Raw genomic sequence first — 22045 nt, 5'->3', positions numbered from 1 at the left:
GGACACACAGACCCCTCGCTATCCACAAAGCCACCAAGATGGATGGGGTTTAGACCAGGATACCCCTTTCACGGGGGCCTGCTGGAGAATAGGGGGTTGATTGGTTGTGTATCTGGATTTATTTTGCAGGGAGGGCTATAAAAATGAGTTTTTAATGGAAAATCTGAAACATGCTACTGCTATATTTAGATTTTTTTTTCTTGGGGTATAATTCACTACAGTAAAATGCTCAGCTCTTTAGTGTACAGTTTGTGTTCAGTGAGTTTTGATATTTGGGCGTGAGGCTGTTGATCAGGGTGTCCACCCCGATGGTCAGCTGGGGACGGTCCCTCCAAGCCTGGACTCCACTCAGAGCCCCCCCAAGCTCTCTGCTTCCCTAGTTCTCTAGACTTGATGACTCAGCCTTCAGCACATTCATCTCTGCTGTTTTCATCCACCCTTCCTGGGCTGGGGAAGCCCGAAGGTCAGGGTTCTGCATTTAGTGAGGCCAAGGTTTTCTTCCGGAAGATCAAGGAGGTTTGCCCTTTTCCGAAACGATCATGATGAGCTACATTTGACCCTCATGTAGAACCTTCCGGAGAGTTTCCACTGAGATGATTGCTTTGTTTAATGTTTACCACAGGCGTGAGAGACTGGCCTTGGCTCCATTTTCGGATAAGAGATCAGAGGTTGCTTGTCCGCAGGTCAAATAGCTGGGAAGTGGGGGAGCCAAGACTGAGCCCCAGCTGGCTGACCCCAAACCTGCGTGCCCGCCTCAGAACTGCACTGCGTGCCTCCCAAGAACACGGCACGGAGCATGGTGTTGGGTGTCGGGTGTGAGCAGAACAGAGTCCCTGCCCTCATGGAATGGACAGGCTGGCTCCATGGCCACACCCTTCTCCAGGGGCTGTGTGGGGAGTGTCCCCAGTGGAGGGCCAGAAGCACCATGTGCTGAGTGGCTGACTCACTCATACCCTGCTGAGGGGCATGCCCCCCTCTGCTGGCATCCACCAAGCCAAGCCTGGTTGCCACCTGGGCCCTGCTGGCTCAGGAAGCCCTTGTGTCACCCATAGACCTTGCTCCTCTCCTTTTGGAAGATGATAGTGTGGGAGTTGAGGCTGGAGGTGCTGGAACCAGACCATCTGTGTCCAAACCCTGGCTCTGCTCTTCACCCTGTGTGACCTTGGCCAAGCCATTTAACTCCTCTGTGATTCAACTTCCCCATCTATAAACTGTGGATGATAATAATAGGATCTGCTTCATGGAGCTACTGTGAGAATTAAACTAGTTAAGCAGGTAAAATACAGCAAAGCTTAGAACATATAGTATGTACTCAAGAAGTGTTAAGAAAGATGTAATTGTTATTATAATAAATAATAATCATAATATTATTGTTACTTAGACCTTTGGCTTCGGGAGGCTGGATTTACAAACCTACGATTCATCAAGAGTCTTAGCAGTCCGAGAGGTTGCCTTCTGTTAAAAGGTGGCTGCTGTAGCTCTAGCCATTAAGTCCACTTTCCAGAAGTGGAGAAAGTGGAGAAAGGTGGAGAAAGAGGTAAAGCCTTATTTTTGTAAGAGTCAGTCCTCCTAAAGGACTTTTTTCTGCACCTCACTGCCCAGAAGTGTGTCACATGGACAACCCTAGCTGCAAGGGAAGCTGGAAAATAGCATTTTTAGAAAGTGGGACTCATTGCTTTTGCAAACTAAAGGAGATGGGCTGCAGATGGGCAAGGGTCTGCCCCAGCTCCCTTTGCCACCTGGTATGGACCTTTCCTCTGAGTGGGTACACCACACCCCCTTTCCCTTGGGGAGGAGGCCCCTGGGGACCTGCTGCATGGCCTGCCAGCTGGTATCATTATCCCCCCTGAGGGAAGCACCATTGGTAACAGTTGGCTCCCTGGGGCAGGGGGGGCCACCGTTTCCCAGACAATGTTTACTTCCTGCTACCATGGCCAAGAGAACTCTGCTAAGTCTATGGGTTTTGGGCCCCTCTACTTAGAGGCCTGAGGGCACTGTGGTTCCCCAGCGTCAGCAGAAAGGTACCCAATCAGTCTTTGGGCAAAGGCCAGGAAAGTTTTTTGTCCTTGGGCAAAGGCCAGGAAAGTTTTCTCCAGTAAGGATGACTCCTTCCTCAGTAGCTGTCTTGCCTTTGGCAAATGGCTTTCTCCTGTCATTGGGTCATCAGCCTGAGCTGTACCAGATACTTAACAAATACCATCTTCATCTCACACCGTCTAGCCCAGTGCCAACAGGAGAGCTTCGTGCAGTCATGGCAGCAGTCTGGATCTGCACTGTCCGGTACCCTAGCTCCTAGCCACGTGGGTGTACGTGAAATGTGGCTAGAGAAACTGAGTTTTTCATTTTAATTAATTTATACGTAAGATAGTCACCTGTGGCCAGGCGCAGTGGCTCACACCTGTAATCCCAGCACTTTGGGAGACTGAGGCGGGCAGATCACAAGGTCAGGAGATTGAGACCATCCTGGCTAACACGGTGAAACTCCATCTCTACTAAAAATAGAAAAAATTAGCTGGGCGTGGTGGCAGGCGCCTGTAGTCCCAGCTACTCGGGAGGCTGAGGCAGGAACCCAGGACCCAGGAGGCAGAGCTTGCAGTGAGCCAAGATCGCGCCACTGTACTCCAGCCTGGGCGACAGCGCGAGACTCCATCTCAAAAAAAAAAAAAAAAAGAAAAAGATAGTCACCTGTGCCTAGCAGGTACCATACTAAGCAGTGCAGCTATAGACCCTGCCCATGAGGGAAGAAACACAAAATCGGTAGCATTCATCTAGACTCATAAAAAGTGGGTCCCTCTAAGGCAACCCATGTTGTGAAGGCCCAGAGAGAGACAGTGACCGGCCCAAGGTCACACAGCAACGTAATCGTTCCTCTGAGAAAGAAACGCAAGTCTTCCAACGGCAGCTTCTTTACTGTTTCTTCAGAAATGTGGTTGGTCCCGTTGGTGCAGAGGGGAAGGTGAGTTGACACAGTGCTCAGTGTGCCAGGCACATGTAAGCACTTTACACATGTCTTATTTATTCCCATCTCCCCCGTTTTACAGGTGAGGCCACCGAGGCCCAGGGAGAAGTGCCTGCTGGTGGCCCCAGAGCTGGTGAATTGAGAGGCTGTGCTCTTGGAGCTTAGGCTGAGATTGCAGTACCAGGGCTGTCTCCACTCCTGGAAGATTCTGGGGGATGCGAGACCTGGGCCTCCATGCCCAGCTGGGGCAGATGCAGTTAGCAAGCTCCGATAAGCCTCTCTCTTTCCATGGAGCTGTTTTTCCAGCCTGGTCTCCTAAGACTTGGCTCCTGCAGGTGCCGCACCTGGTTACCCGCCCTGGAGGCTCCCATCAACTTATTCACAGCCTGACTGGAGGGGCAGGGCTTAGGCATCAGGTACACCTGTTAGGAAGGTGCACGCAGGAAAAAATCTGCCTTTGCCACTGTTAGTCAAAGAGAAAGGCACATGGCACCCAGCTCCATCTCACTCTCTGCTCTCATCTGAGTGCAGGGTGCAGAGAAGACCCTGGCAGATGCCCTTCCTGTGCCTGCCCCGCCTCCCTCCTGTGCAGTGCTCAGGCAAAGCCTGCTCCCCTGGTTGCCCCATTTCATGGTGTCAAAATCCCCGTGAGATGAGAGTAGCACTGCTGGCATTAAACACAAGATGCCCAGTTAAATTTAAATTTCAGATACGTGCTGAATCAATTTTTAATATAGGTTGGGACATATACTGAAAATGATTTGTTGTTTATCTGAAATTCAAATCTAACTGTGCGTCTAGGGGTGTTTGTTTGGCATTACTTTGTTTTGTTTTGCTTACTCTGGCAACCCTAAGTGGGTGGCATCTGTGCAGCATACATGACAACTGAGACCCAGAGAAGTGACACGAGGCTTATGCAAAGTCAAGACAAGGACCCGGCCAGGCCTGGGTTTGAAGCCAAGTCTCTTGGAATCCTTTGCCTTCTTCCTGGACAACAGTAAACAATCTTGGTGGCTTCCTCGGGTGGTTGGAAGAGACCCAGAAGTCACTGAAAAAAAAAAAAAAAAAAAAAAAAAGACCCAGCACGGTGGCTCCCACCTGTAATCCCAGCACTTTGGGAGGCTGAGGCAGGTGGATCATCTGAGGTCAGGAGTTCGAGACCAGCCTAGCCAACATGGTGAAACCCCATCTCTACTAAAAATACAAAAAAATTAACCAGGCGTGGTGGCGGGTTTGTAGCCTGTAATCCCAGCTACTCAGGAGGCTGAGGCAGGAGAATCGCTTGAACCCGGGAGGCAGAGGTTGTAGTGAGCTGAGATCGTGCCATTGCACTCCAGCCGGGGCAACAGGAGTGAAACTCTATCTCAAAAAAAAAAAAAATTAAAAACAAACCTGCCTCTTCTACCTGTGTGATAATGGACATACTGTTAGCAGTCACTCACACCTTATTGTGAAATAGACTCTTAGTGACAGCCGAGCAGGGAACAGGGGCCCTGGCAGGATGGTAGGTTGAAGAGTATTGATCAAGAGGAGAAAATTCCAGCCTTGGCGACTGCTAGAGACAGTGAGCTGAGGCGGGAGCACCGAGGGGTGGTTGGGGCTGAGGCCTTTTATAATCTGACCTCTCCAGCCTTCCTCCTGTTCTTCCTCACCTGGCACCCATTTCCTGGTCACTCAAGACCCTCCAGCTTTGCAGCCGCCTTTGCTCACACCATTTCCTCCTTCCCCAGTCGCATCCTCTAGGGTCCATCTGGAATGCCGCCAGCTTCTCAAGGGTGTCCGAGTGGTCTGAGCAGATGTGGGTCCTTCCGTGTTCTGTTTCTTCGTGTGTGCGTCTATTTGCTGGAGGCTTCTTGAGGCCAGGAGTCTTTCCTTCTCTCTCCTGGCCTGGAATGTAGGTGGGCCCCAAATGTTTACCCGGAATGAGAGCAGGGGCATGGCCCCAAAAGCAAACCTCCTACTTAGGAGTTTTGCTAAGAGACTTGCTGCCTCCATGGCATATGAGATTTGGGGGTCCTTCGACCGTGGGGTCCAGGAGCACTAGCCTGAGAGTGGGGCCTGTCTAGGGCATTCACCCCAGTGCCCCCGTGCCTAGAGCCGCGCATGGTATGAGGCAGGGGCCTCTCCATGTTGGGTGGATGGAGCCATTCGACAGACGTTACCGAGTGCCCGTGATGTGTCGCGCAGTCACTGTTTCCAGCACTGGAGACCCAACAGTGAAAGAGATGAGGCAGGATATGCGATCGGGCCCCGCTCTCGGATCCTGTGTCCACCGAGCACGCCGCTGGGGAGCGAGTGAGCCTCCACGTCACTACGGGGTTTTGTCCGGGTTGCCTGCCGTGCTGTTGACGCTGGACAGGAGCGGAGCCGTTTTAGGTCTCTTGAGGCTGTGACAGTGAGGCTGAGACAGGCTGATGGGAAGGAAATCATGAAGAGGGGAGAGGAGCTCCCAGGCAGGTCACAGCTCTGCGGAGGCCCTGAGATGTGGCGAGTCTAGTGCCTTCCAGAACTGAGAGAAGCTGGCATCCTGAAGGAGGCCTCAGACAGGGCCAAAGAGGCAGCTAATATGCTAGGTGGGGCCGGGAGGCTGTCCCCACCGAGTGAGATGTGCCTTGCACCTCAGAGGCGCCCTCGGGCTTCTGTGGGGAGGAAGGACTCGGGTTAGGAGGAGCTGGGAGGGCAGGGAGGTGCCCTGGGAGGCCTCCTCTCCTTACAGGGGTGGCTGGGCCCATCGTGGCCTCAGGAAGTGATGTGAGATGGACAAGGGAACAGGGGCTGGAGTTGCCACCACCTTTTCCCAAGGCCGCTGGTGGGAGAGAGGCACCCCATCCTCAGGGCTCAGCCCTGCTCCCCCTCTGCCTGCTCCCTCCCCTGGACCTGGCTCTGCCCGCTCAGCCTCGGAGGCCAGTGGATCCCTAGGTAGTCCAGAGGGTTGTAGTGCCTTAGAGATTGCCAGCAGGCACTGATGGCGAGGGTAGGGCATCTAGGAAAGGGCAGTGCATTACCAATATTGGACCTTCTCTGTGTACATGGCATTCACAGAGCACATCTTGCACATGTACATGGAGCATTTCCTGTGTACGTGGAGCACTTCTTATGTACATGGAGCACGTCCTGTGTACATGGAGCACTTCTTCTATACATGGAGCACTTCCTATGTACACAGGCCACTTCCTGGGTACATGGAGCACTTCTTATATACATGGAGCACTTCCTGTGTACATGGAGCACTTCCTTTATGAGGAGGGGCACTTCCAATGCCTCCGAGGAGCCTCACAGCCAATGAGGGTTAGACCCGTTTAACAGATGCAGTGTCCGAGGCTCAGCAGGGAGGGACTTGCTCATCAGCCAGCACATGCCTGGCCGGAGACCTGGTGACTCCAAAGCTGTGCCCCCAGCCACGCCCCTTCCATGACCCTCGGGGGCGAGGACTGTGCACCAGACCTCCAGGGAATACACATCCCCTTTTACCAGCAGGGACGCTCCTGGCTCTACCTGCATGTGTCCGGTCTAGCCAGGGCTGCCCTTGGCCCCTCCCCTGGTCCCTCTGTGATCTGGAATGGAGGGAAGGGGAAGGCAGTGTGGGGAGGGGAGGGGAGGAGTCCGTGCAGAGGGTGGGACGGCCAGGTGGCCAGCGCAAGGTTGGTGAGTGCGGTGCCTTCGTCTGTTCATTCTCGAGGGCAGCCAGGTGCCAGGTGCCGTTCTAGGCATGAGGATTCGGCCATGGACAAAACAGACTCAAGTTCCCGCCCTCCTGGGCCTTACAGCCAGCCTGTGGATAAACAGATCCATAGGGCATGACAGGCGCTGATGAGTGCTGCGGAGAAAGAGCAAAGAGGAAGGAGGCCGGGGTGCAGGGAGGCGGGGCAGAGTGTGCTGAGCTTCCGCCATAGCAGTGATGGACGCAGACAGCCCTGCACCCCACCCACCCCTAGAGCCAACATTGAGTTTGGGAAAGAGACAGATAAATACAGCATCACACAGGGCGGTGAGAGAAGACCCTTCCACGCAGGTGATGTGGAGTAGACGCTTGTGTCACAATGAGGAGGCAGCCACAGGAAGAACCAGAAAAGGGTGTTCAGGTGGAGGGCACTGCAGAGACAAAGGCCCTATGCTGGAAAGAGCGTGGCATATTGTAGAGAGAGGGACCAGTGTGGCTGCAGGTGGGAAGAGGGAGACGATGTAGGCAGAGGCCTGGCCCCAGCCAGGGCTGCCCTTTTCCCCTCCCCAGGTCCCTCTGTGATGTAAAATGAAGGAAGGGGAAGGCAGTGTGCGGAGGGTGGGGGCGGCCTGGTGACCAGCACGCGGCTGGTGAGTGTGGTACCTTTGTCTGTTTATTTTTGAGGGGACCTGCTTAATGAATATTTCAGCATGTCCTTCCACCGTCTCCTAAGTGAGGTTTCCTCCTTCTTTTAATGCACTCTCTTAAGAGTTATGCAGAGGTACATGTAGCCTGGCGCCTGTGCACAGCCTGATCGCTGCCTCCAGCACCCCTTAGCAGTTCTGTTTTCACTGTTGCCCAGGTGAGCTGACCTGGACGTGGGTGTGTCTATCCGCCCGCAGGACTGAGAAGCTGACAATACCTTGGTTGACACGGCTCTCACTTTGGGAGGATGGCACACCTTCTGGGTCGCTTCCTGAGGCACCCCACAGCCTGAGGAGACACCGTGTTCTCCTTGGCCCCATTTCTGGGGCCTCACTGTATGTAGGGTTGGATTTAAGTGCTTCAGAAACCTCTGCCCACGGTGTCACCTTGTCACTGCTCATTAGACCCTATTTTCCTGCAGGACAGTCAGGTGCAAATGCACAGTGCTGAGCTCCTCGAGGGTATGTGTTTTGCAAAATGTGTTGAATATGCCTTTCTATGGCTGTTTCCCAAGCATGAGACTGGGAGTCCAGGCTGTGGAGTCAGCCAGGCCTTGGTTCAAATCCCAGCTCTGCTATGTACTAACTTTATGACCACCTGGAGTTACTTAATCTCTCTGGGCATCGATGTCCTAATTTATAAAATGGGGTTATGATGGTCCCTGCATCTGAAGGTTTTGGTGGCTTAAATGAGATAATGCATATGAAACTCAACTCAGCATGCTGTTGGCTCATGGTTATGATGCTAACTCCTGAGACCGTCGGCCACCAGAGCGGACACTCTGAGTGCAGGACAGCGGCAGTGGAGTCCTCGGGAGTCGTGGTGGAGGGGTCTCACTAGGTGAGCTCTGCAGACTGTGGGTGGGGCCTAGAATTGGCGCTGAGGCTCTTTGGAATAAGGCAGTGGCCTCCCTTCACACATGTAGGAAAGGCCCTGAATGCAGAGCAAACAAAAAAGCCAAAGCCACCTCACACCATCCCCAGAAAATGCGAGTGAGCGGCAGAGACGTTCCTGTCCTCTAACCCTGTGCCCTTCTCCCCTAGTGCTCCTGCGGGAAGAAGTGTCGCGGCTCCAGGAGGAAGTTCACCTTCTCCGGCAGATGAAGGAGATGTTGGCGAAGGACCTGGAGGAGTCGCAGGGCGGCAAGTCCTCTGAGGTCCTGTCGGCCACCGAGCTCAGGGTCCAGCTGGCCCAGAAGGAGCAGGAGCTAGCCAGAGCCAAAGAAGCCTTGCAGGGTGAGTGACGGGTCAGCAGCAGTTCCTTCACTGGGAGCTCAGGCCCCAGGGATCTGGGGTCCTCCCCATGCAGGGGAAGTGACGCAGATGGACACAGGGGTCTCCCAGCACCCACCTCCAGCTGCGGCTGCCCTGTCCCTTCTTCGAGTGGAATTCTGCATCTTGTGGGCTGGGTGCAGATGCCATTCCTTCCTCCAGTGTGACCATCACACATTGTCCATATGGCTGGATGTGAGGTGTCTCCCTCTGGGGTGTGAATGGTGAATGGGCATCTTGGCTGGACCAGGACGCTGACCCAGCAGCCGAGTCTCTCTTACCCAGCACCCTTGGGGTCCTTCGGTGCCTCCACTCAGGGCACAGTGTGGCTGCACTGATTTCTCTGCTGGAGGACATGTCTGTGTCCCATGCGTCCTTCTTGCTCACCATGATGGGCTCTCCTGGGCCCAGAGGAAGGAGTTGGAAGATGACATGGTGTAGTGTCCAGGGGGTCTCTTGAAGACAAGGACCACAGACCTGTAACTACCATGTGGCTGGTGTGTCTTCAGCCAGAAATTGCTTTAGGAGATGAGGAAACCGGTGTCCACATGCTCAGCCTGGTTTCCCTGGAGGGACCCACATCCCTCTCTCCCGGAAGTCACCTGCCCACATTCTATGGGGCTGGAAGAAGGGTCTCAGCGGGTTATTTGAGAAAGGTTGGAAGCCATCATGTAACCTGTGAGTGGACTCCACAGTGCTTGGAGAACTCAGGCATGAAACATCTGGGGAAAACACAGCCTTAGGGGTCTGCATTGATTCTCTTAAGCCCCCTCAGTGTCTTTGCTTCTTCTAGAAAAGACAATAAAGCTTTGCAACCTTCTTTCCACTTACCATTCACTAGAACAATGAATCCTCTTTAAAAATGTTGTTTCTGAAGCTAAAGCAGGTTTATTAATTAGGTTAATACCATGCTGCTGTAACAAAGAGACCCCAAAACACAGAGGCTTAAATAATCTGTTTCTTCCTTAACCACCCCTCAGTGAGCATTTGAGGCCGGTTGGGTGTATGTGTTTCCCTCAGTCTGTGAGAGACCCCAGGGAAAGAGCCAGAATCGAGGGCCAGAGATTTGCCTTTGTGAGAGCTTGGTCATGTGACCATTCCTAGATGCAGAGGGTTCTGGGAAATGTAGTTTCTAGCTAGGTGGTCTTGTCCCAGCTAGGACTCTAACAGGGTAAAAGGGAGAATGGATTTTGCTGGACAGTTAATCGGCTCAGTCAGAGCCAATTCCCTGACAAGAGGTGTGATGTGGGCAGCAGGCCAAGAAGGCTATCTGTCCAGAGCCCAGCTGACCATCCCCCAGAAAGCCTGGGAAGTCCTCAGTTGAGGGTGAGCCCATATCCAGAGTGTCACAGCACTCTTGACAAGTGTTCTTTTCAGCAGTACATGTTGCTCTCCAAGGCAGGTAGATGACCCTCTTCTTCTGGGGTCTTGTTTCTGATGGGGTCACGGCGGCAGCATTTTGGGTGGTCTTTTGAAGCTGTAATAGACATTGGGGTGCATTGTGGCCCAGCTGACATGGCATGCCTGGGAAGTCATTTTGCCAAGTAGGCGCACTTTTCCTCTATGCAGCCACCCGGCAGTCTAGGCAGATCTGTGTGAGCCATCCTCCACGCCCAGCTTCCCAGGATCCTGTAATATCCATTCTCCTTATCAGGATGGAGACCCAAGTCTCGGGAATCTCCCACAAGCAAGTGCTGCTGGGCTCAGGCTGTGCAAGCTGTTGTCGTTTGGTCTAGCCAAGCTTTATCATGTAGTGGAGAGTAGGGACTGGCTCAGGAAGCAGCCAGATGCTGCTCAATCACCTTTCCCACTCTGTGTCCCAGGGACAGAGACGCCAACCTCCACGTCTTTGACCAGGTACAGGATTCTCACCCCTATGTGCTCTTCTGGATCTGCAAGGAGGAGAAAACCCTCCCTTAGCGGTTCCCGGGCCTACAGGGATGGGCTGGGGGTGGCGGCGGGAGTTAAGCAGAGGCTCACTTACACCACCATCCCCAGCTCCTTGGAGGCTACAACCTAGCCTCTTTAAACCTACAATCTAGGATGTACAACCTAGCCACTCCGTTCCTGATCTGAGTGATTGGACATTAACAGTGACTTTGCAGGAGGTTGTGAGAATGAAACGAGGTAATGTCTGGAAAGGTGATAGTTCCTGCTGTTGTCATAATGTACATCCTCTTCCCTTTAGCCCACAAGGCACAGAGCTGTACAGGCAATCTTTACTAACTCTGTGCTGTAAGATTTCTTATCCACCACCAAAGATCTTTGGCCTTGCCCAGGGACACAGAGATCTACCCCTTTGTAGGAATATTAATATAAGCAACAAGGACTTGTCAGTATTCATGAAAAGGAAGCTTTATTGAGCACCTACTGGGCGCCAACACTGTTCTAAGTACATGACTTACCATTCACCTCAATCCTGCCAGGAGCTAGAAACCCCATTTCTCAGGTGGAGACGCCTGAATGAGGTTCAGGGAAAGTAAATAACTTGACCAAGGTGGCAGAGCTAATTAGCAGAAGCAGAGACTTTTTTCCACTGCACAGACACGCCTCATCTTCCCTCTGGGTATGGTCGCAGGGAAGGAAGTTGGCCCAGATGCCAGAGACAGAAGCCATTCTTACTTCAGTGGCGGTGACAGCAGACTCAAGTCAGATCTGGGGGCTTGAATCCCACCTCTACCATTTATTAGCTATGTGAGCTTGGATGCATTTTTTTGTTGTTGTTGTTGTTTACTTTTTTATTTTCCTCTAAGTTCTGGGTTACATGTGCAGAACGTGCAGCTTTGTTACATAGGTATATGTGTGCCATGGTGGTTTGCTGCACCTGTCAACTCGTCATCTAGGTTTTAATTAGGTATTTGTCCTAATGCTGTCCCTCCCCTTGCCCCCTACCCCCCAACAGGCCCCAGTGTGTGATGTTCCCCTCCCTGCATCTACATGTTCTTATTGTTTGACTCCCACTTATGAGTGAGAACGTGTGGTGTTTGGTTTTCTGTTCCTGTGTTAGTTTGCTGAGAATGATGGTTTCTAGCTTCATCCATGTCCCTGCAAAGGACATGAACTAATTCTTTTTTATGGTTGCATAGTATTCCATGTTGTATATGTACCACATTTTCTTTATCCAGTCTGTCATTGATGGGCATTTGGGTTGGTTCCAAGTCTTTGCTATTGTAAATAGTGCTGCAGTAAACATACGTGTACATGTGTCTCTATAGTAGAATGATTTATAATCCTTTGGGTATATGCCCAGTAATGGGATTCCTGGGTCAAATGGTATTTCTGGTTCTAGAGCTTGGATACATTCTTTAACCTCCCTGCCCCATGATTCCTTTGCTGAGAGTAATAGTAACAATGCCTGTTTTTCTTATAATTGGGACTAATAAACAGTAGCTACTTCATAGGATTGTTGTGAAGATTGAGGTGTAAAGTGCATGGCCTGGTGTGTAGTACCATTAGTGCCAATACTGAGATCTGCTTGGAGATGTTCCTTGTCTGATTCTCATGAGGGGTGGCCCAGACCTGAGACCACCCCCTGAGCCCATCCAAGCTCAAGGTAGCTGCATTCCTGAAAGGCAGTGAGTTGGCACCTTCAGCCACCACAAGCATCCTGCCTGGAATTCTACAAAGTCATAAATAAGATGCTTCACCAGCCACAGCACATGGTGAGTAAATTGCAGACAGATGCGGGCAGAAGGAGTCCAGGGCATGGAAAGGGATTTATATGCCCATAATGAGGAGAGGGGGAATAAACGCACAAGCCGAGCAAGCAGCAGATGTTGGGCGACACTTGTTAACATCCAGTGTCCCTAATGTGGGAAAAAGCAGAGCCCCCAAAGACTTGCCCCCTGGCAGATTCTCTCTCCAACTAACTCCCCCACCGTCTTTGTGTTTGAATGAGACCTGAAATTTCTAGCATGTGAGAGGAATAGGAACTCAAGCAGGCACCCAAAACATCAGTCTGCGGTTACAACACAAAAGCAATGAAAAGAATCTTGTTTGGGAAAAACGGGGGCTTAGAAGATTCCTTTGTTTCTTTGGAAATGAGTGTGGGAATATTTGGTTTTGAATTTTGGTCTCATCATGAGCTTAAAGGCAGAAGCCTGAATGATTGTTTAAGAAATATATTTTTTTTTTCTTTTTTTTTTTGAGACAGTCTCACTCTGTCATCCAGGCTTGGAGTGCACTGGTGCAATCTCAGCTCACTGCAACCTCTGCCTCCCGGGCTCAAACGAGCCTCCAGAGAAGCTGGAACTACAGGCACACACCACCATGCCCGGCTAATTTTTGTATTTTTTTTTGTAGAGACGGAGGCTTGCCATGTTGCTCAGGCTGGTCTCGAACTCCTGGGCTCAAGCGATCTGCCCAGGTCGGCTTTCCAAAGTGCTGAGATTATAAGCATGAGCCACCAAGCCCAGCTCATCAATGGTATCATCTTATGTATAAACTGCATGAGCCCTGCCCAGCACATGTGGTAAGCGTGTAGCCTGGGGGACCCCTTTGAGGTGTCTGTTGATTTCCTCAGGCCTCCACAATTTCATGATTTCTCCGCGAATCAAGGCAGCACAGAAACAATGATAGTGAAAATTTGCTTCATTCCTTTTTAAATCTCTTAACAGCATGTCAAGTGTTTTGAGCGTGTTCCCACAACAATAAATACTCTTTGAAAACCTAATTTTTAATGACTACATAATGTTCTGCCAAATGGAGATAGCATAATTTATTTAGCCATTTCCCTATTATTAGACACTTAAGTTGTTTCCACTTTTTTTCTCTCTCTGTCTTTTGTTTGTTTGTTTGTTTGTTTGCCATTATATAACACTGTCATAAAGATCTGTGTATGTAAATCTGTTTATTTTCATAAGGCAGCATTTCTTAAGCTCTTTGGCCTGAGGACCTCTTTATATCTTTACAAAACTGAAGACCCCAAAGAGCTTTTGCTCATATGGTTTAGATCTATTAGTATTAATGTTTTCAAAATTAAAACTAGAAAAAATATGTAAATCTTTAGTAATTTATTTTAAAATCATCATAATAAATTCATTATATGTTAACATAAGTACAGTTATCTTTTTCTTTCCTTTCCTTTTCTTTTTTTTTTTTTTTTTTTTTTGAGATAGTTTCACTGTGTCACCCAGGCTTGAGTGTAGGGGCGTGACCTCGGCTCACTGCAACCTCCGCCTCCTGGGTTCAAGTGATTCTCGTGCCTCAGCCTCCCAAGTAGCTGGGATTACAGGCACGCGCCACCATGCCCAGCTAATTTTTGTATTTTTAGTCCTGGGTTCAAGTGATTCTCGTGCCTCAGCCTCCCAAGTAGCTGGGATTACAGGCACGTGCCACCATGCCCAGCTAATTTTTGTATTTTTAGCAGAGACAGGATTTCACTGTGTTGCCCAGGCTGGTCTGGAACTCTTGACCTTAAGCAATCTGCCCGCCTCAGCCTCCCAAAGTGCTGGGATTACAGGCGTGAGACACCTTGCCCCACCAATATAGTTATGTTTTAATGAGAAGTAGCTGTATTTTCCCAAACAGATTCGAGTGAGAAGAGCAGCATTGTTTTTTAAACATTTTTGTAAAACTCACTGGTGTCTGGCTTCATAGCAGAGTGCTGAATTCTCATCTCTGCTCCGTCTGTCTAGTGTGATTGTTGTTTTGGTTGAAAATCTGGCGTACGCAGTTTTGTATTAATAGTTGGAGAAGGAAGGATTATATTAATTGCCTTGTTAGATAATTGTGGGTGTTCTTTGATACCATGCTGAAACTCAGTGGTAGTTTCTTGAAGGTTCGTTGCAGTGCGCATCTGAAACCTAATCCTTTGTACTCTGCTATGTTAAAATCCACTGGTCTAATTTGCACTTTGAAATGGGTATTTTACCCACATTTTTTTTTCTTTTGAGATAGAGTCTTGCTCTGTCTCACCCAGACTGGAGTACAGTGGCGCCATCTCAGCTCACTGCAACCTCCATCTCCTGGGTTCAAACGATTCTCCTGTCTCAGCCCCGTGAGTAGCTGGGACTACGGGCGTGTGCCACCACACCCAGCTAATTTTGTATTTTTAATAGAGACTGGGTTTCACCATGTTGGCCAGGCTGGTCTCGAACCCCTGACCTCAGGTGATCACCCGACTCAGCCTCCCAAAGTGCTGGGATTACAGGCATGAGCCACTGCACCCGGCCCCTGCATATGTATTACTGGCGGAAAATGGCTTGAACAAAGGCTTGAAGACTAGTCTGCACATGGAGGTGGGAAGGGACACCTGATGTTGAGGCTTTGATGCAGGCAGATGGTGGGCGATGGTCACGGTGAACTCGAGGGTCACACCAGAAGCTCAGGGACCTTGGAGCTTTTCAGCAGGAGTCACTATGTGAAGTGTGGTGTTTTAGGATGTCCCCATTTTCGTTTCCCTCCCTCTCCCTCCCTTTGCAGCCTGGTCACTGTCCTTCTGGCACATGGTGGTGTGGTTACATCCGTGTGGCTCCTGGATGTGCCTATGGTATCACCTCCCTTCTGTCCCCTCAAGGTCTCTGCATTTGTACTTTATTCTCCCCCAGCCTCCAGATGGTCACTCTTCCGCCTGCTTCAGGTTTAGGCTCCACATCCTCTAGGCAGCTTTCTGGACCAGCTTCCCTGCCCGATGGGCTCAGGGCCTGTTTTTGGCAGAATAATGATGTCCCCCTCTCCCAAAGATGTCCCCAGCCTAATTCCTGGGACTTGTGAATGAGTTAGGTCACACGGCAAAGGGGAACGAAGCTTGCCAATCAGATGTCCCTGGGATGAGTCTCCGGTGGGCCCAGTGGATCACAAGGGCCCTTGAAAGTAGAAGGGGAGGCAGAAGAGAGAGTCAGAGGAGATGTGACCGGAGGAGCAGAGGCCAGAGGGATTCAATGTGGGGCCTTGACACATTGTTGCTGGCTTTGAAGACACAGGAAGGGGCTGCAAGCCAAGGAGTGCAGGCGACCTCTAGAAGCTGGGAAAGACAAGGAAACAGGCTTTCCCCAGAGCCTCCAGAAGAAAGGCAGTCCTGCCAACACCAGGGTTTTAGCCCGGTAACACCCATTTTAGACCTGTGACCTCCAGAACTACTATAAGAACATTCATTTGTATTAAATTAATTTGTATTATGTTAGGCCAGCAGTCCCCAACCTTTTAGGCACCAGGGGCCAGTTTCATGGAAGACAATTTTTCCATGGACCAGGTGTCCGGGGTTGGGGGATGGTTTTGGGATGATTCCAGTGCATTACATGCACTACATTTCTTGTGCACTTAATTTCTATTATTATTACATTGTAATATATAGTGAAATAATTATACAATTCACCCTAATGTAGAATCAGTGGGAGACCTGAGCTTGTTTTCCTGCAACTAGATGGTCCCATCTAGGGGTGATGGGAGACAGTGACAGATCATCAGGCATTAGATTCTAATAAGGAGCACGCAACCTAGATCCCTCACATGCGCAGTTCACAAGAGGGTTCGTGCTCCTATGAGAGTCTGATGCCATCGCTGCTGATCAGACGGGGGGTGGAGCTCAGGCGGTAATGTGAGTGATGGGGAGCAGCTGTAAATACAGATGAAACTTCGCTCGCTCGCCCCTCACCTCCCGCTGTGCAGCCTGCTTCCTAAGAGGCCAGGGACCAGTACCAGTCCATGGCCTGGGGCTTGGAGACCCCGTGTGAAGCCACTGCATTGTGTCACTTTGTTACAACAAGAATAGGAAATGAACCAGGCCCTCTCTTTCCCTGGACTTGGCAGCCCTAAACACTGCCCTCTCTCAGGGCTTAGGACATGTGAGGGTCATCTGTTTCCTTTAGAAATGCCTGCAGGGCACAGCAGCCAGCACAGGGCGGGTGGAGTTAGCTAGCACTGACTGAGCATGGAGCAGAAGAAAGGATCAGGAGTTTCCTCTCCTTACTGGAAGGACTAAGGCCTGTGGGAGCCTTTTCCCTGCCACAGAGTGAGTCACCTGCCTTACACTGAGCTCCTGGAAGAAACACAACTTTATTATTTAATTTGCTCATTCACCAAATGTTCCCTGAAAGCTTCCCTACCCCAGAGCTTGTGCCGATGCCTGTGGTTCAGAGCATTCCAGGCCCTGCTCAGAGTCTAGGGACATGCCTGAAACCTACGACACACTCAGTGTACCTTACTTGAATCCTATTTTTCCAAGTGGCCAACCAGGCCTGTAGATGAGAGTCTATCCCATAGGCATTCCTGCTTCAAGGAGTTCTAGGCTGCAGAGACTATCTTAAGCCCAGCGGGGTCGGTGGGGCTGGAAGACTAAAGCTCCCAGCAGGTGCAGCCATGCCCTGGCTGCCTTTGCAGATGTCACCAGGCCTGCAGACAGTGGGGTAGTAGGTGGCCTGAGAGGGTGTTGAATAGAACGATGTGTCATCTGTGCTGGGGCGGCCATGCCCACTTGCTTTCTTAGACACACATCCTTGTCACCACAGCACTGTGTGGGTTTGAAAAGCTACTTGATGTTTCCTGTGTCCCTTCCCACATCCGCACTTCATTCTTAGTCTCATTCCCCCCATCAAAGACATGTTCATCTTCTATGCAGTTTATCACCTGGGGTTGAATGTGTATGTTCCTCTTTAGTAAATTCATACGCTTGAAGCTACTGCTGTTTCTTGAGCCTGGTGGCTCTCGGGGCTGCTGCTGCAGGGGGCCCCCCCTGAGCCAGCCCCTCCGTCCCACAGCCCTGACGTAGAAGACTCTTTGCTGGTAAATCTCGGAACTCAGTGGAAGCTTCCACAAAGTTTAACTCTACAGGCAGAATGTCTTCCTTACATACTACCGGCTGCTTTTAAATATTGTTAACAGATCCCTCTTAAAGGCTTCTTAGACTCCACATTTTGATCCAGTTGATAATAATTGATGGTCAGGTGGAAGAATTGCCCAGGCTCTGTTGTTGTTCTGTTATAGTTGCCACTGGACCTGCTTTCAGCACCCTCACCCTGGCTGCTTCAGAGGGCAGCTGGATTCTTAAAAAGAACCCATGCCCTAATGCACAAGTACTTTTTATTTTATTTTATATTTTTTTCGTGGGGGGGACAGAGTCTTACTCTGTCGCCCAGGCTGGAGTGCAGTGGCATGATCTTGGCTCACTGCAACCTCTACCTCCTGGGTTCAAGCGATTCTCCTGCCTCAGCCTCCTGAGTAGCTGGGATTACAGGCGCCCGCCACCACGCCCAGCTGATTTTCGCATTTTTAGTAGAGATGGGGTTTCACCGTGTTGGCCAGGCTGGTCTTGAACTCCTGACTTCAAGTGATTCACCTGCCTCGGCCTCCCAAAGTGCTGGGATTATAGGCATGAGCCATGGCGCCTGGCCCACAAGCACTTTTTAAAAATAATTAATAATCATCATCATTTAATTTGAGAGTAGTTTGAGGTTTACAGAAAAGTTGCTAAGATAGTACAGAGCGTTGCTGTATACCCAGTTTCCCCGTTAAGATCCTTCAATTACCTTGCACAAGAGCCTTAAAACCATCTCTTGTGTCGTGCTTGCTGATATCTCATTGGCCAAAGCAAGTCACCTGACCAAGCCCTGTATCACGTGGGCGGGGCTCTGCAAGGCCAGGCTCCTTGGCAACCCGGTGACTCATAGTCCAACACAGAGATCCTTTTAAATAGAATTGTTTCCAGAACCTGCCCTGAAGTCTGGGGTTCTGGTGACTGACAGTCTACACATTGCAACAAACTTTGTCCCCTTTGCTTTTTATGCAGTAATTTTTTTTTGCACCCGAGGAACTGATGTTCTCGTCCTCATCTGGGGTTTTTAGCACTGAGTCCTTGACCCTCTGTGAGTTGGACAGGCAGCCAGGACGGCGCCTTCCCCCAGGCGTCCCTGTCCCCCCACACAGCCTCCCTAACATGTGCCCTTTCCGGCGTCTGCTTCAACATTTGGATCAGCTTCTTAGTAGATTCCGTGATGTCTTAAGGTTCTAATTATGGAAGTCTTCCATTTATCCTGAGAACAACGGAAAGGCTGGTCTGTTTGCAAATGCACAGACACCCTCTAGCACTCGCCCACGCCCATCTGATGCTTGTTTTGGAAACATTTACCAGAGCTCAACTCTTCCGTGTTCTGGGGAGGGGAGATTAAGCCCATTTTGTAGTTGGGAAGACTGAGGTGTGAACACATACTGCATCACTTTGGAGTGATAATCATTTCGGCTGGCATGTATTTAGCACTTGGAATTTGCCAGGCACTCTTCATTCCTTTGCCTGCGTGAGTCATCAGTCCTCCCAACAACCCATGTTCGATGGGTAGTGTTAGCCTCAGTTTCCCCATCTATAAAATGGGGATGAGAGAGGTTAAGAAATTATTCTGGCCGGATGCGGTGGCTCACACCTGTAATCCCATCACTTTGAGAGGCCAAGGCGGGCGAATCACGAGGTCAGGAGTTTGAGACCAGCCTGACCAACATGGTGAAACCCTGTCCTTACTAAAAATACAAAAATTAGCCAGGCATGGTGGCGCGTGCCTGTAATCCCAGCTACTCAGGAGGCTGAGGCAGGAGAATTGCTTGAATCCGGGAGGCAGAGGTTGCGGTGGGCTGAGATTGCGCCGCGGCACGCCAGCCTGGGCGACAGAGCGAGACTCTGTCTCAAACAAAAAAAGAAAAGAAAAGAAAATCTTCTACGGCCTTCTAGCTAGTAGGTTTTGGAGCCAAAGCTTGATCCCTAATGAGTCTGTTTTCCAAACTGATTTTCTTCATAGATATTTGGCAGGTACTTCTTTGATTCTGAGATTCTCAGGGGTGATCACAGCAGAAAAGAGGAAAAGAGTGAAATAGGGAAGAGAGGAGAAAGAGGAGAGGATCTGGAAGTGGGTGTCTTTCAGACGCCCCCTTCCCTGGAGGCACCAGGAGTTTTGTTTTGTTTTGTTTTGTTTTGTTTTGTTTTGTTTTGTTTTGTTTTGTTTTTTGAGACGGACTCTCGCTCTGTTGCCCAGGCTGGAATGCAGTGGCGCGATCTCTGCTCACTGCAAGCTCCGCCTCTCGGGTTCACACCATTCGGCACCAGGAGTTTTAATGCATTCTCAGTCTTTGCTCTGAAAATGGTCCCCGGGAAGAAAGGCTGCCAGGTTGCTCTCTTGGCCACACCAGACAGAAGTTTTTCTTCCCACCTCCTCCCGGTCTCGTCCTCCTTCCCCGGCAGCGCATTGAGCATGCTCCAGCCCCCGGAAATGCCAGTGGTCTCGGCTGCAGCAGAGGCTGTCTTTACGTTAGGGGCAGAGGCTGCACACGCTGATCCTCAGCTTTTAATTAATCCACCCCTCCCTGGCCCCTTCCCAGGAAAGGTCAGAGATGGATTCTGCAGAATGAGGACAGGACTCGGTGTGCGTCAAGCCAGGCTCTCCAAATGCCTTTCAGAAGACCTTGCCCAAGACCCCATTAAATTTTGCTTGGAGCATGGCCTCCATCACCGTGCAGGTCTTCATGCCTACCTGGCCATGACAGGGTCAGGACATGACCTTGAAAGTGTGGCAAGAAAATGAAAGCCACGCTGGCCTCCATCCCAGGAGAAGACCTTTGGTGTGAGCAGGGGAGGGTCATCTTCAGAGTTGGCCTCAGAGGCAGTGCAGGGCACTCTTGCTCTGCGGTGCCTGAGCTTGGCTCAGTTGAGCACAGGTCCAAGGCGGCTGTGGACACAGGGTCAAGTCTGACACAGGCCTTGACCCTGATTCACCTCACCCCTGCTTGGCTCCCAGGGGAATGCGCTGCTGACCTCAGACTGGGAACTTTTTTTTGTTTTTTGAGTTGGAGTCTCACTCTTGTCGCCTAGGCTAGAGTGCAATGGCACAATCTCAGCTCACTGCAACCCTGCCTCCCGAGTTCCAGCGATTCTCCTACCTCAGCCTCCTGAGTAGCTGGGATTACAGGCACCTGCCACCACGCCCGGCTAATTTTTGTATTTTTAGTAGAGACGGGGTTTCACCATGTTGGCCAGACTGGTCTCGAACTCCTGACCTCAAGTGATTCGCCCACTGTGGCCTCCCAAAGTGCTGCGATTACAGGCGGGAGCCACTGTGCCTGGCCGTGAGCTCTTTTTGTAGAGCAGCCCCTGCTCATGGTCAGTCAGCAAAGGAGGTAGCAGGGCTTTGGGGTATTGAATGCAACACAGGAGAGGGGGTGTGGGGAACAGGGACTGCAGTTTCACTCAGATTTAGCAAAACGTATCGAGCACCTCCGAGAGCCGGCCCTATCCTGAGCATGCCATACGCCTTCTCTTCACATTATCCCCAGAACAACCCCATGACATAGATGGGGTCACCCTGCCTTTACAGTTGGGGAGACTGAGGCTCCAAGATTGTACAGCATGCGAGTCTCAGCATTTGGATTTGAAGCTCTGTGTCTGACACAGATCCATCAATGCTGCACCGGTGCTAGTTTTCCATCAGTAGACATCGTTTTAATGTTACTAAAATATTACTAGAATCCCACTCATTCATTCAACAGATACTTGTTGAAGTCCTACTGTTTGCCAGACATTATTCTGGGCACTTGGGGTTTATCTGTGAGCATGTTAGGAATAACGCTCAAAATCCTAGGGAAATTGAACACTCAAACAAAGGATTCTTAGCAAAGCAATTGTACTTCTGCGCAGAGGGGTACCTCCTTGGCCAGTTGCCATGAGAGCACACCTGAACAAAGGGGCACGAGAGCCTTTATTCCTGATGCAAGTCCTGCCCCTGTACCCTTTCCCCACTGGCTGGGGTCATACAATCTAAACTAATCCCAGTTGACTGAACATTTGATTTTTTTTTAGATAGGGTGGGCACGTAAAAGAAAGTGGAGAGGAAGGGGAAGGGGTGTCTGTAATGAGCTAGAAAGTTAGTCCTCTTTCCAAATAAGGAAAGGAATGTGAGCTGGTACTGATAACGCTTGGTACTGTGGCATGCCTGGGCATTTAACAAAGGCAAGAAGGAAAAAAGGAGAAGAAAAGGGGGGGTGGTACAATGAATTAAAGAATAAAAGATTGATCAGATTATTTGAAGAAAAACCTCATCATATCCCACAGCAGAATTGACAAAGATCCATTTCTTGTGGAGATTACATTCTAGAAGGGTGCACCGGTTACTACTGCTGTGTAACACACTGCCTGTAAATCTTAGTGGCATAAAGCAACCACCGTTTTTCTTACGTCTCATGATCTTGTGAATCAGGGATTTGGCAGGGCTCAGCTAGGCGATTCTTAGGTTCTCTGTGGTGTCAGTAGGGGTACTTCCATGCTATTCCTCTGGACGACCCAAGATGGCTTCACTCACATATCTGGTGCCATGGCAGGATGGCTGGGCTTAGCTGGGTTCGGCAACCACATGCCCATTTGCAGCCCCTTCAGCATAGTAGTCAGACTTTGTACATGGACGCTAAGGGCTCCCACAGAGAGGGCTCCAGGAAACCAAGTGCAAGCTGCCAGGCTTCTTATGACCTAGTCCTAGGAGT

At 50.5% G+C, this 22045-nt stretch overlaps 1 protein-coding gene across 4 annotated transcripts in view; it reads left to right on the top strand.

Moving 5' to 3' along the window:
- KAZN (kazrin, periplakin interacting protein) overlaps positions 1-22045 on the top strand; it is a 1230220-nt gene that overhangs the window by 1063226 nt on the left and 144949 nt on the right. For all 4 annotated transcript variants that reach the window (XM_055385098.2, XM_055385104.2, XM_055385123.2 and 1 more), the window contains one exon: positions 8369-8560. In XM_055385098.2, the coding sequence (XP_055241073.1) occupies positions 8369-8560 (192 nt within the window). The remainder of the gene's footprint in view (positions 1-8368; positions 8561-22045) is intronic.

This window comes from Gorilla gorilla, chromosome 1 (assembly GCF_029281585.2).
Source record: "Gorilla gorilla gorilla isolate KB3781 chromosome 1, NHGRI_mGorGor1-v2.1_pri, whole genome shotgun sequence".
Taxonomy (NCBI): domain Eukaryota; kingdom Metazoa; phylum Chordata; class Mammalia; order Primates; family Hominidae; genus Gorilla; species Gorilla gorilla.
Note: the sequence above shows the minus strand (reverse complement) of the source record. Positions and strands in the feature narration are given on the sequence as shown.